This window comes from Pagrus pagrus (genome assembly GCF_965226575.1).
Source record: "Pagrus pagrus genome assembly, chromosome: 4".
Taxonomy (NCBI): Eukaryota; Metazoa; Chordata; class Actinopteri; order Spariformes; family Sparidae; genus Pagrus; species Pagrus pagrus.
In genome coordinates, this window is record NC_140188.1 from 9,502,626 (window position 1) to 9,517,766 (window position 15,141).

The 15,141-nt window shown below is 43.6% G+C and overlaps 1 protein-coding gene across 1 annotated transcript; it reads left to right on the plus strand.

Moving 5' to 3' along the window:
• The first annotated feature begins 2,454 nt into the window (after positions 1-2,454).
• Positions 2,455-12,187, plus strand: dusp14 (dual specificity phosphatase 14). The gene is made up of 2 exons (XM_084350129.1): positions 2,455-2,738; positions 9,278-12,187. Exon 2 carries the CDS (start codon positions 9,384-9,386, stop codon positions 10,017-10,019), a length of 636 nt encoding a protein of 211 aa, XP_084206255.1. The 5' UTR covers positions 2,455-2,738; positions 9,278-9,383; the 3' UTR covers positions 10,020-12,187.
• The last annotated feature ends 2,954 nt before the right edge of the window (positions 12,188-15,141 follow it).

A 15,141-nucleotide genomic window follows, 5' to 3' on the forward strand; every position in this document is an offset into this window, starting at 1 on the left:
GTCCCAGTGATCTGAGAAAACAGACGTCGACACAACACTGGCGCTCTCCATCGAGTCCATCTGCCTGTCAGCAGAGTTATTTTGTTCTTTTTCTTTTGCAGTGTAGAGTTTCCACATTCACTCCAGTTATTCCACCGTTACCGTACTATAGCAACCTGGGAAAACACAACCTCAGTGCGTCTTCCCTCACAGACCTGCTTCCTTTGTGCTGTAATGTGACCTTCATGTTTGCAGAAAAAATCCACCCTGCTAACTTCACTTGATTACACAAGGTCTTTGCTAATAATATGTTGGATTCTTGGTCATGCATATTTTCAGACGCATTTAAATTTCACAGGACACCAAGATCATGCCCATGTGTAATATTTCTGTGAATGTGTTTTAGACTGTTTTAAGTTAAAAAACAAAATAAATTAAAGGGGGTTTGGTGTTTTATCCACCAGACTGGCTGATCAGTGTAGAGAAGGCTTTGAAACAACATTTATGTTGTTATGTGTACATGTGAAATTTGGTGATTTCTTGAAATACGTACATTTTTGACAGTATGTTTCTCTATGTTGCTGCTGGTGTGCTCAGCGTTAAGATTTTCAGCTCCACTAACCTCAGGAAAACAATCACAAGCAACATTTTGAGGGGAAACAAATTGCTTCTTGTTTAGAGAGAGAAAGCCATCAACATTGCATTTCAGTGAGGCTTTGGTGATTCTCCTTTGCAGACAAGAGGTTTGTTTGTTCTGTAGTTGCATCTCACCAATACTTTTCAGCATTGTGCTTTGGGGAGGAGCTTGATCCTCCCATCGCTTTCTGTATGAAGAATAAATGATGCCTCAGATAGAGAGAGAGAGAGAGGAGGAGCACAAACAGATTCTGCATATGACAGGTGATTTGTTTCACCTGTCACTGAACATACACACTGTATCAGAACAAAATGTGCTTTCCTGTGATGTGATGTCACCTGTATGTACTGCACAGTGCTCTCTCTTAGAGACACTAAAACATGGTGAACACGGCTAAGACACTTGTTGTTTCCACAGTCACTGACTCATACAGTAAATGTTGGAAAATGAGGTGTGTTCATCATTTTATTTAGTTTTTCTAAATGCTGCGCAGGTCACGATGTTTTTCTTAACTTGCCCCTTTTTCTGTAGTTGCAGTGTCTTGAGCTCTCCGGGCCACCGTACACGTCAGATAAAGTATAAATCTGACTTCTTTGCAGCTTCTCAAAGTTTGTTTTCAAGTGTAGTACGGGCTCATTATGGGCCTTCGAAGGTGACTACTGTGCTTACTAATTGTCAAGTATCAGTGGGTATTTTCTGCCCTCCGACCTCAGGGGGCAGTAATGATCTCATTATGGCTCGGTGCACCAAACTAGGCGAGTAAAACCAAGTCCTGTTCATTTCTATGAAAGCTGCTCAGTGGCTTTCTGAAGCCAAAAAAGACTTCCCGGGTTTGAAAACACCCTGATCGTCCTTGTTGTTCACACGAGAGACTTCTGCCGACCGAGCCGGCTAACTTCCGGTTTTGCGCCCAGCTAACTTGGACAGGGATGAAAATAATTTAATCGGCTCTTCTGGACTTTCCACATTTTATTGGACCGTGTGGCTCAAATTCTGACAGTGAAACGAGTCATTTTCGAGAGGGTTGTGACACTCACTCTGCCGCTCTCTCACCAAGCTTTCATAGAAATGATCCTCCGACGCTGTATCCAGATTTCACTTCATAGATCCCAGAGGAAGACGCCGCACTAGGAAACTATTTATGCTTTATTAGAAGTGCTTTCATGTTTCAGTTGAAGAAGAGAGAAACCTTCGAGGATGAGGACTAACTGGTTGGTCTGATTCAACCTATGTAGATGTTTCCCCACTTTTCTTTCTGTTTAAAGAATACTTAAAAGACAGTTGGTTGTAAAAAAAGAAAACATAGAAATGTAACTTGCATCCTCAGTATAAAAGCCTCCACTCTCCTCCATGAGTGCCTGCTCCTCCTCCGTGTGGCACTGCGACTTCCTCAAGTTGAAAAAAGCAATAAAAAAAAAAATTGTCTCTCTCCGTTCACTAGCGTACAACGTTTGGTAGTGACCGGATCCCATGGAGATCCCACGGATCCCAAGGCGTTCCCCTTCCGGTTTGCTCCATGGGAACGGAAACCTTGACGACGCTGTATCCAGATTTCCCTTTATAGATCCACGAGGAAGACGCCACATTGGGAAACTACTTTGACAAGCTGCACGAGGATGAAGATTTATGCTTTATTATTTTAATGTTTCAGTCGAAAAAAGAGAGAAACCTTCGAGGATGAGGACTGACTAGTTGGTCTGATTCAATGTAGATGTCTCCCTTCTCTTTTCTTTCTGTCTAAAACAAATAAATAAATGTGACTTGCATTCTCAGTATAAAAGCCTCCACTCTCCTCCATCAGTGCCCCCTCCTCCTCCTCTGCTGTGTGGCACTGATCACCCCTCATACCGAGGCAGCGCTGCCCTGGACACGCCGCTCCTGCCAGCGGAGAAGCAGGCGGATGCACCGATGGCTCGTCTTTCTGTTGACTTTCACAGTATGTTGTTGCGTGTCGCGGTTTGTCTCCCACCACCTGGCCCGTCGCCATCCTCCCCTCTTGGCCGCGTGTACGCTCGGACCGACTGAAGGGTTGATGTCCGGAGTGTGAGAGCAGCCCGGCGGCTTGGTGCAGGCGGCGAAGGCGCTCTGGAAACCTCCATCTCTGCCCGACCCAGAGTCGTAGGTAAGTTGAGTGTTTTACATGTGATGGAGGCAGTTTGTCGGCGTCATTGCGAGCCCGAAAACAAGATGGTTTTAAACTTGAAATCAAACAGAGCATGGGTGTGTTGTAAAGAGATTTACGTGCATGTTTTCGGATGTAAGGTGGGTGAAACTGAGGGAAGGAGCGCACCTGCCGCCCCGCAGAGGACGCGGTGCTGACTGCGCTCCCGCCGGGACTCTGCTTTATTTGAATGTATTTCACACTTATTACGAGCCATTTCTATTTCCGACACCTCAACTTGTTCACGCACGCACATCTCGCGTCACGCGCACGAGGGCGAGCGGCGCGTGCGCAGAGGAGCGCCCCCCCCCGCCACCACCACCAGCAGCAGCACCAGCTTTCACGGCTCGAGCATAAATGATTTAAACTTGTGGAGTCATCCACTGAAAGCTACACAGCAGGTGATAAACTGAGGAGGATGTGTGAAATATTTAAAGTTCCTGAAAACAGCAAAAATAAACGTTAAGGGTTGAAATAATTCAGGGCTGTGTGCGTGGATGCGAGAAATAAAACCCCTAAAACGAGGCTGTAACATATGCCGAATTTACAAGGAAGCCCAAATTATTCAGGATTTGTCAGAGACATCGATTCACACAGCTTTTAAAATTTTTCCAAACTCAACAACTCACAAATTGAGCGTTTTTACAAGGGAGTCTGGTGAATTCCTCCCCCTTTTCATCTCCTTGCTGTTCTTGACTGTGGTTGGTGTGGTTTTGATGTTGTGTTGAATCAGATACATGTTGTCCAATCATTCAAATGATGAAAAAAACATGAATGTTGTGCACCATTGACTATGACCGCATCATATAGACTGACCCCGCCACACCCCCAACTGTGACTGACTTCCCGCCTACCTGGATGTGTAGCCTGATGTGGGTAGTAATGGTCTAATGATCCTCCTTTAAATTTAAAATTGTTAGAGCTGGACTGATATATGATATTTAGGGCAGAAACCGATATTAGGAAGTGATCTGATTCTGATATCGGCCAATACGTGCACATTTTCTGCAATAATCCCTCTAATGCGGACACTTGTAACAAGTAAACTTACAGTTGAGCAATTAACTTTATTAGCTAAAATGACAGAATGACACATTTCTCTGCATGATGATCTCTAAAATCAAGAGTTTTAATATAAGAGTATATCGGGCAACATACGCGGATACTGCATACTCTGAAAATTGTCAGGGCTGCAACTAACAATACATTACTTTATTGAATCTGCCGCTTGATTAAGTAGATAATTTTGTCTTTAAAATGCTGCAAAAATGGGCCCGAGTAAGGTTTTTTTCTTTAAATATTTCTTAAAAACTCGAAGACGTTCAGTTTTCGCGTCAGAGTCGACAAAGAAAAGCATCCAGTCTCACATTTAAAAGGCTTGAGGTGTCAATTTTCTGCATTTTTGCTTGAAAAATGACACGCGGCTCTACGGTCCGACCATTTTGGTTGTACATGAGCCCAAAAGTCTTTTAGGTGTGCAACTAAACATTTAGTTACTTAGTACTTAAATACTTTTTAGCAAACAAAACAACAAAAACAAAGCAAACAGATCCCAGTATCGCAGTAAGACAGAGGTTTAAAGAGTTATTTGAGTTGGTCAAGCACTTAAAAATATCAGAACTTACTAACTTTTTATAAAACAGTTGACGATATTGCAAATTCTTGTTTTTGTTCCTGTTTACAATCATTTACGTAATGAGTTAAGAGATTAAATTAAAATGCAGGCTACTGTTGGGTGCACCTGAATGAAATAAAAGGCGCACCAGTGCAGCCAGTGTAAAAAAAAGTTTGCGTGGAGCGCTGCTATTAATTAGTTTTCAAAAATAGTTGCAGATTAATTTTCAAATGTACTAATCGTTTCAGCTCTATTAGATATTCACCGCTTGTAGCAGCAATTATGTGTAATGATGAGTCTGTCTCATTAGATTGTTCAGCCGTGTGTCATCTTTTCATTGTTTAAAACTGAAGCAGTGTCGGTTTATCTGCCTCATCCATCGACTGTAGTGATGGATGTTCCTACAAATGTCTCTTTTCATGGAAAGATGAATCCCACGGCTGCACACGGGAGGTTCCTGTGTGAAATATGTCTGAAGACCTGAAAGGAAAGATGTATGTGCGGTGTCGGGAACGTACAGTACGCACGCTCGCCGCCTGACATGTGGCCTCGTCTCAGGCTGTTCATGCGAGTTTACACGTGTCGGTGTGCGACACGGTGAGGTGTAACATTGTGAGCCGAGCGAGCGGCACCCAGTCGCTGCTGTCGCAGGAAGGCGCTAAAGCCGAGCCCTGTCCTCAAGAGGAATCCGTCCCTGAATCTACCTCTCCGCAGCTGACATTGAAAAACATTCTTGTGGTTTGAGGGTTGTAAAAGCTGCACTCAGGTGTGTTTGGATGAATTTGAGAAGCCGTGTCCATCATTGCTCCTCGTTTTCTCCTGCTGCAGGGTGACTTTCAGAGATCTCTCAGGCTGAATACATGAATTTCTTCCCCAGTTATCTCAGTGGTTTCATTCATTCATCTCATTCTGTGCTGTGAGGGAGTGTCGGGCAGGAATCTGATGTCAACCAAGTCCGAGCTGAGATCCGGTTGTCTTTGAAGCTTTTGGCATTAAGTGTCAGGAGAGCGCCGTCAGATTTGCCTCTCTAGTTTTTTCCTGCAGGTGGGTCACGTTTCCAATTTGCGTTAGCGAAGGTGGAACCGGACCCCCGAGGAATCTCCCTGCTGAGAGACTAACGGAGACGTGCGTAAGAAGATTTGTGAGGCGGGACCACCTGTTGACAGACTGACTGAGAGGAGGGAGACGGCTGAACACCAAGAAGAAATGTAGTTTGTGTTAGTCAGGATGTGCAGTAACACAGTGTTGCTCCACTGACCCTCCTCTGTGGCTATTTTTTTTGAATCCTCAGATTAAATTTGATTGACAGGAAGCTGCAGTATTCCCACTATCTCAGACATTACAGTAGATCTCTCCGTGGCGACAGCCTCTGCATAATTCTCCCTCCTCCGCTCTCTGCAGCCTCACTCCTGCCCTGCCCGGGGTATAAATAACCATGTGGATGGAGCAAATCTCAGCAAAGCCCGGCGCTGTGGTACATCAGCACTTTGGAGAGTGCCAGGGATTATTTGGTGCTCTTATCTTCCCTCGTGTCTCCGTTGATGCTTCTGTCTTACCCCCGTGGTCAGTAGTTGGTACTCGTCTCAGCTGGCGGTATATATATGTTATCTGTCTCCATGAATTAATGCATCAGCTGAGCGTCCCACTGAAACAGAAAATGTCCTCTGTGCGTAGTTTTTTTTAGATTTGGCAAGATGTCACAGTTCTTATAGACGGTACCAGACTCTGAATCACTGCTCGGATAACTCTGGTGTTTGCTCATTGATCGCAAAAACAACAGAGTTGAGTTCTTTAGATGGGATTAGAAAGGCGATTTACAACGACATAGATTGCTGAAATAAATTTGTTGGTCACTTTTAGGAGCACGACATGCTGTAAAATCACTTAACTGAAGTGTGAAACGGGTGTTTACGAGCTTCGTTTTGGGAGATAAAACCAAAACAATAAGCTGAAAGATGCTGAACTGCAGACTTGGGTGATATTTCTGTGTTTATCAATAAAAACTGCATTCATCCATGTAATCACACACTAATAGAAAAACATTTTAGACTCTTAAGCTCGAATATCAACACTTGTTTTGGACTTTCGTGTCGATGATGTTTCGTCTTTTCTTCGGTGTCGCTCAGCTTTGCTTCCAATCGGCCCGGTGGCGACTCGTGGTGTTGCAGTTAAATCAAGGATTTAAAAATCGCTCTTCTTATTTTGTTTCACGGCTGCAAGCCCCTGAACAAACAGGAAATGGCCACTATAAAGGCCATGCGAGCGCGAGTAATGAAGTGGAAACCAATAACTAATAATTATTTTCACGATCAATTAACCTGCTGAGTTAATCATCTGCTCAAGTTGACGTCTTCAAATACTCCAATATTATCAATTTACTGTCACATAAGAGGAAGAAAAACCAGCAAATCTTCACTGGAAAAAGCAAATGTTTGGTATTTTGGCTCGAAAAAGATCATCACTAATATTATTCTGTCAATCACTTAATTGATCGGTTGTCACGGTTTGAGTCAAGTCAGACAAAAGCGTTCAACGCAGACAAAGAGAGTGGGAGATGTTTCTCCTGCTGAGTTTATATGTTGCATTTGATGCATCGTGCAGACAGTCTGTTCACGGCGTTTCTCTGACCGCCTCCTGATGTGGTCCGACGGTCGGACTCGTTTTCCAGAGTCTGGATATCTGCGTGTGTTGTCTCGTTACCAGCGGCGACCGGTGTGGAGGAAGGTGGAATCATGGCAACCATTTCAGAGGCAAAGTGCAGCATGATTGGCAACCGGGAGCGAGCCAGACTGAACAGGGAGGGAGGGGAGTGTTGTTTTTAGCCTTTGATCCTTTTTTTTTTCTCCGTTTTTTTTTTTTTTTTTTTTTCTGAAAGAGAAGCAGACCACGCTGAGGTGGCAACGCTGTGATCGATAGGAGGAGAGGGTGTAGAGGAGATAGGTGAATTTCTTTATTTTTTTACTTACTTAGAAGGTGACGAAGAAGCAAGGAAGCTCCAAACCCTCTGGGAGGTTAATGTGTAGAAAAACAGTATTTCTATTTGTACTGGATACCTTCTTTTCTTTTTCATGCCAACATGAGGCAATAAAATCCTTAAACAGAGTAGTGAATGTCTTGTAGGGAAAAATAAAAGATTTGACTGCTGATGTTTTTTAATTTTTGCCTTTTGTGATGTAACATTTAAAGCAGTGATTCCCGGCCTTTGTGTCTTGTGACCCATCGATATGCCTGATGTTTTCCCTTCCTGTCCACACAGCCTTCCTTTTACAGAGATGAATAGACGATAAAGCAGGGTATGCTTTAGGGTGTGGCTACCTTGTGATGGACAAGTCCCTACCAAGGCGTGTCCTTGAGCTCCACCCTCTTGCCTCGTGACTGACAGCAGCACTACAGTCCATCATGTCAACTGTGACATGTCGTGTTTTAATGTTTTAATTCAACTTAACTTTTCTTATTTTAAAGTTTAACGTCAAAATAAAAAATGAAATAACTCTTCAGCTGAGTGAAACAGGAGATAAGATACAGAGGCGACAGTTTAAGTACCATTTCCACATCACAGTCCTGCAAATGTTTCACAATAAAGGCCCTGCTAAGAAATTAGTGGTTTCTATTCACTGACATGCTAGATGGCTTTTAATTTGAAACACACAGGAAGTGTTGAGTTTGTATACTCGAATAAATGAAACCAGAAACCTACCCAACCCTAGCATATAACACATTATTTCTGGTTCCTCTCCTGTTAAATAATACACCACGCAGTGTTCGCCCAGAGGACGGGACCCACTGATGTACGGGATGTGGTGCAAACCTGTCGCTGGATCACAAAGTTTCGGTTTCATTGTGTTGTCAGTCATGCAGATGATTTAAAATGTACGTCTTTCCACTCGTGTTTGTGATTACAATTCAATTAACAAGAAAAATCAGAGTGTGTCTCTGCTGTCTGCTCCCAGGTGACAGCAGGTGACTTTTTTTCCTGCAGGTTGATTTCCAGTTGAAAGCAGTTGACCCGTGAGTCTTGTTAACCAGACTGTAGCAGAAAATGAAAGAAAAAGACCTGCCGGCCAGACCGGTGCACACTGTGTGGATGACGCACGACAAGTGCAACAGCGTATGCAGTAGCGCCTCGAGCTGTGGGCTCTCTGCTGATAAAGTATAAACGCAGGAGGCTATTTCTATCGTATACAGTGCAGCCAGAAATGTCACAATACAGCTCCTATAATATCTGCGTTGTGCATCCTCATGTTCACGTTACAGCTCATTAATGGACGGTAATTTTGGAAAAAAGAGAACAGAATTAAGATGAAGAAACTTAAAATCAAGCGTTTTATCAGCACACTTTGGTATGATCGTGCAGTATATGATTACTTTCCACCCTGCCGTTTGGTGCGATCCAAAATGACATTAACAGCAGCAATAGCCAGAGAGACGAGAGATGTAATCTGTATGTGAGGGCTGTGGATGGATGAACATGAGATGAGGTGAGTGTATGCCTCAGGGGGGGTCTGCGCTCACATGGCAGAGGGAGTCACGTCTCAGTGTGCAGCACGGAGGCCATTTGACCTGAATGTAGAGAAACGTACAGCAGTGATGGACCGAGCTCTGGAGCCGAGATGCAAACTGACTTGAATTATCAACTACAGACTGACTGATGCTTAATTGATTTGTCTATGTGGTGTTTTTATAGTTTAAAGATTTCCCAGAAACGTCTGTCTCAGCACAATGCCATCCAATAAAAAGGATTGTAACACTCTTGTTCAGGAGTCTCTGCAAACAGCAGTGATGTTACTCGTCCTTGAGAGGTGTTTGTCAGCCTGAGCGCTCAGCCTTCAGTGAAACCGACAAATGTTTAATTTAGATTGAAGTGAAATCTGTTTGTGTGTTTCAGGAGCTGTCCGCCTGGTCCTGCTGCACTACTATGACTGTGAGCCCCTGAAGATTTCTCTCTTTTAAAAACGATTCGCCGTCCTTCCTGAAGCCGACTTGATTCCACGATGGGTTCCCGCAGCCAAGGCTTCTTCCACCACCACCACCACCACCACCACCGTAGCTCCATGGTGCCCACTGCGGTGCCGAGGCTGCTGCCTGAGAGCAGCAGCCTGCTGGGGGGCATCGCGCAAATCACCCCCAACCTCTTCCTCAGCAGAGGGAACGTAGCGTCCAACCGCAGCCTGCTGCTGTCCAAAGGCATCACCTGCGTGGTCAACGCCACCATCGAGCTCCCCAACTTCAACTGGCCTCACATGGAGTACGTGAAGGTCCCTCTGGCGGACATGCCTCACTCCCCCATCTCCTTGTACTTCGACAGCGTGGCCGATAAGATCCACAGCGTGGGACGAAAGCGAGGGGCGGTGCTGGTGCACTGTGCGGCCGGCGTGAGCCGCTCGGCCTCTCTGTGTCTGGCGTACCTCATGAAGTATCACCGCGTGTCTCTGGCCGAGGCACACGCCTGGGTCAAAGCCCGCCGCCCCGTCATCAGGCCCAACGGCGGCTTCTGGCGCCAGCTCATCGAGTACGAGAGGAAGCTGTTCGGTAGAAACTCTGTTAAGATGGTGCAGACGCCCTACGGGGTCATACCTGATGTTTATGAGAGGGACCGCAGGAGCCTGGCTCCGTACTGGGGCCTGTGATGGAGAGGCCGTGCCAACCGTCCACGCGAGGGATCGAGGAGGAAGATGAGCCCTCTTGCCCTCCTGGACTGCGGGTTCAGGAGAGGCGAAGTGAGACGCGTGTGATTGTACGTCTGTGTGAAGCTTATTTAACGATTACTGGTGGACAGAAGGAGTGGAACCAATCACTGGTTGTTGATGCTGCTGCTGTTCGTCCAACCAGTCGATTTAGTCTTTGAGTGGGAGCAAGGCGACTTCAAGCCCAGAACCTTTAGGACCAAAGGATCAGTTTGGACCACAATGATGTCAGACACCAAAAACAAGATGAAGCGCTCAGAGTGTGGAGGTCGGTGCCGTCTGTCTCTTGGTGTGTGTTTGCGGCTCCAGTGGAGGACGAGCGCGCTCTGACAGCGATGTGACTGAAGTCCTTTTCCTGACGTGATGTCATGTGGTGGTATTGTGCCAGTTTTGCAGTAGTCTTTAGTGTGAGGGGCAGCAGCATGCTCTGAATTTATGGTAGCATTTAAGATAAGTGTACAGAACAACAACAAAAAAAAAAATAGACAAATTATTTTATCCGAATGTACTGATAGTGAGCAAAAAATAGTTATGGCACACTTTAAAGATGTTAGTATATCTGCCTTTTTCAAGGTGAAAATCTAGAAGATGTGAGCTAAAAGTCAAGGTTTAGGGAAAGTTCCTGTGTAACACAGGGTCGACTGTTCCATCCTGTGACCACACTATGTTATTGTAGTGCTATTGGATGCTGTATTAAACAAAAAAATAATCTGCCGCCCAAAGGGAAGCGGTAGCTCTGTGATAGATACTTGGAAGAGTATTTTCTATCCAGCTGTTTTTGCCTTGTGTCCATATTCAGGTAAGGTTGCAAAGAGATCAGAAACACATTTACTTCTCCGTGTGAACCAGCCTACTTCAGTCGGCTAAAGAGCGACGCCACGCAGGCTCAGAGTCCTACTACTGCCGGCTCCTGCTGGTTTTTAATATTAACTTTGCTGCACGTGCTGTCCACACTCCGAAGGTAGCTCGGCACTAAAAAGTTGTTGGGTGAGACAAAAAAAATCACAAAACAAACTATCATCAAGACTTTGCCAATATTATCACATAAAAGAAACCAATGCAGTTAATGCTTGACGGATTTCTGCTTGTTGTTTTCTTCAGGTTGGACCACTTAAAGGTACTCAAAGGTCCCCTTTCTTGTAAACAAACGTTGTATTTATGTCTGTGTTTGTGATTAAATGCACAGTATGTAATTTCTGCCACTAGGTGTCAGAAAAGTAGTATCTATGTGACTCGCTCACGGACAAAGTAAGGTTTTAAAGTTTAATTCACGTTATATTTAGTCACGTTCTCCGACTTCCTTCCTCGCTGTCTGACGTCTCGTCTGATGTTTTCCTGGAAGTAATAGCGGCAGGCGGAGTAGAAATGTTGAATGTTTTATCTTTATGTGCGAGCAGTGTCCTTCTTCGCGCAGGATTATTGATCATGTTGCCCGTGGGTTCAGATCTGTGCAAAAACTGCATTTTACCTTTTAATCGATTCTTCAAAATAGGATAAAATTTAAGGAAAAAACTCAGAGCATTTTAAAAATTGCAGCCACAAGTCAGTTTCAACATGGAGTTAGAGATTGTCGTCGCCGTTGCTTTTTTTATACGTCAGCGGACTTATTTCCCTAATCTACGAGCTGTAGACCCTGCTGGAAAATAGACAACGACGGGCTGAAGTTACATTTAAGTAAACTGAGAAGTAGTTCTTGAGGCTAAAGGTTCTGGGTACTTAATGTGGAAACGATTACGGCTTCACAGTCCCTCAGGATTCACAACTGTTCAGTTAGAGTAGCTGCCATCTGCCTTTCTAGATTCGGCACTTCATCGCTACCGTATTGTGACTCCCTGACTCTCACTCCAACACTACAGCGCAGTGTAATAGCTCTGCTGGATGTGGTCACAGATGCAACAGAGTTAACATTTCAAACCCACAGAGATCAGTGCCACCAATGCTTTTCAACAATGCCATAAAAGATTAAGTGTGATGTTACTGTTTAAAAAAAAAAAAAAGACTAACGGTGAAGGGGGTAAATAATTGTTAGCAGGAGAAAGATGCATAATCTGTAATCTGACTTCCACGTTTTTTACGCCCCAAGAGAGTCAAATTAAAGTAATTAAAACATTCATGTCGCTGTTCGTGTTTACATTTATCAGACAGAACATTTCAGGCTTTTTCCCTGAAATCCGACTGTACTCGACGCGTACCTAAAAGCGGCGTCTCCGAGATGTTTCCACATGAACAGACGGCAGCGTTTCCTCCTCCGAAGGCCTCTTGATGTTCGTTCTGCGCAGCCATTTTCCCCCAAGAGATGTCTTCAGATGCCAAAGAAGCGTTCTGTCATTCATTTTCATTTGCTGCAGCAGGCAGATATTGATGAGCGCCATTTGTCTTGTGCCCACACTTGTGAGGGACCTCCGGAGTGGTCTCCAACAATGACTTCCATTACCCAGAGGGACAAGGCCCGTCTCCTGACAGGCCGACCACCGCCGAGATGCACGAGTGATGGGCACAAATTATACACTGCACACACTATTTTCTCACAGCAACAAAAAAATAAAATCATCCTTTTCTCCTCTCCTGCTCCCTCCCCCGTCTCTGCTGCGTTAATGCGAGTACATGCACGAGGTTTTCGGGGCATAGTGAAGCGTTTAAAGTAAACACATCCTTCACCAGCAGCAGCAGGATATTATCATCTATCATTAAAGCAGAGAGCAGAGCCATTTGCATCATCCCGGGCATCAGAGGCAGGCCAGCCTCCGGCAGGGCGGGCCATGCAGAACGAACGGCGCTGATGAAGTTTGAGGAGATGACATTCAGACACATCGGACACCGGAGAGCTGCAACGAGCCGCTGTTATCTTCAGTATTTAGTCATTTGTTGGGTTTCTGATGCCAAGGTGAAATGTTCGAATAGCTTGTTTCAGCTGACCAGCAGTTTAAAATGTAAATATATTCAGTTTACAATGATGTCAGACAGAATAAAGCATCAGCAGTCAGATGGTTTCCACAATTTGGGAAGTCATCCCTCCGACTTCGGTGTGTTCACAAGCTTTTAATTGTAATGTAGAAACAACATGGATGCCTTAAAGAAGATGTGTTTGTTGTTTTCTAACTAATCTCTGAGAACAGCAACTATCGTTTTAAACGTACCTTATTACAACATGTGAGCAAACAACTTCAAAACATCGATCAATTCTTTACATTTTTATACGGCGAACCATAAACCTTTTTCACTTTTAACATGTTAGGATTGTCACTCCGAACATGTTAGCATGCTAACGAACGCATTTAGCTCAAAGCACCACTGCTCACACAGCTGCTAGCTAACAAATATTACCTACAGATGTAAAATAATAAAAGTCTTCAGTGGTGAACGGAGAGAAAAATATATATGTTTTTTTATCCTGTTTAAATTGTCATGAATCACACACGCATTTGTGAATTAAGATAAAAGAAAAGATAATTTTCCAAGTCAAGAAAGTCGCAGTTTGTTTTAAAACTAATGAAATCGAAGACTGAAAATACGTAATCACGTAAGCGGTCACCAAAGCCCCAAACTTAAACATTGTAGAGCTGCTCCTGTACATTAAAGACTGGAAAATGTATGTTTTGTTTTGGTGCACGTTTAGGAGAAGAAGTTTGTACAAACCTGCCTCCTGACTTACTTCCACCACGACTCCAGTCTTCCATATCTGTCTGCAGGTTTTATTACAACCACACAAAGCAAACATGAACATCTGCTGTATCTGCGATGAATTACTGTATCATGGCTTCGCTGGGCTTCAAATTATACGGCCTTTAATAATTCTCTATAATCGGCATGAGCTGCGGCGCGACTCCAACATCGATGTGTGTAAATCTCACATTTACATTTTAACAAGGCTGTACACACGAGGCCGGTTATTAATGTAAACATGCTGCTTTCGCTGCTGCTTCCATTTCAGGCTCGCCACCCTCGTAATGGCGACAACCTGATGTAGCCACACGCCAGTGTATGCTTTAAGTGTTGGACGTAGTTCAAAATGTGCAGCACTGAACAGTTGCAGCAATAAAGGGAACGGCCACATGGAGAACGCTGCTTATATGGCTGCCAGCAGCACATGGAAACCTCAGTAACGGCCCCTGAGGACGGCTTTCAGCTGCTGGAGCTTCATGTACAGATAATGAAAATGTAGAAGGAGCCACCACTTGGCTGATATACGGTTCAGTCTGTAGTGAAACGTGTGATTGTTGCTCAGTGAGCGGCTGAATGAGTCGTCTCTGTGGTGTAACAGCGGCTCATCCGTAAATTGAAGTATTTTAGCCCTTAAAAGAATATTGGAATAATTTACCTGGAAAATGCATCAACAACCTAAAATATCTCAGTTCACACATAAAAAAATGTTTTCTCTGGAATTTTTATTTTCACTTGGATTCACACATTAAAAAAATATTTTCTTCTGTAATTTTCCACGTGACATTTTTTTTTTCACCCAGTTTCACACAAAACCTTCATTTTTGGTGATTGTTCTTTTTCTCCTGGAAAAAAAAAACAATTTTCTGAAAAAATTTACGCATTAAAAAAAGTTTTCCAAAAAAATAATCCCCGTTTCACACAAAACCTCCTTAAAAAATGTTTTTACACTCCTGAAAAAAACTAAAACAAACTTTCACTTGGATTCACACACATGAATTTCTTTTCACCTGAAAACATTTTTCAGTCAGTTTAAAAAAAAGTGAAAAAAAAAAAGTTTTCTCCTGAATTTTTTCCCCACTCGGTTTCACTCATGAACTATTTCTTTTTTCAGAATTTTTTTGTCACAAAGAAAAATGTGTTATCTGACACATGATTGTTTTTGTCTCCTGAAAATGTTTTTTTCACTCGGATTCACACATGAAAAAATTATTACTTTTTCTACTGAATTTTTTTTTTACTGTTTCACACACTTGAATGTTTTTTTCTCCTGAAAAAAACCCCAAAATGTTTCACTCAGATGAAAAAAAATTCTTCTGAAATTTTTCACTCGGATTCACACATGAAAGAAAAAAAAGATTTTTCCTTTTCCCGGAAGTTTGTTTTCACTCAGTTTCACATGCAA

Coding starts and splice junctions, on each gene's coding strand:
- dusp14 (XM_084350129.1), top strand. CDS start 9,384: ATGGGTTCCCGCAGCCAAGGCTTCTTCCACCACCACCACCACCACCAC.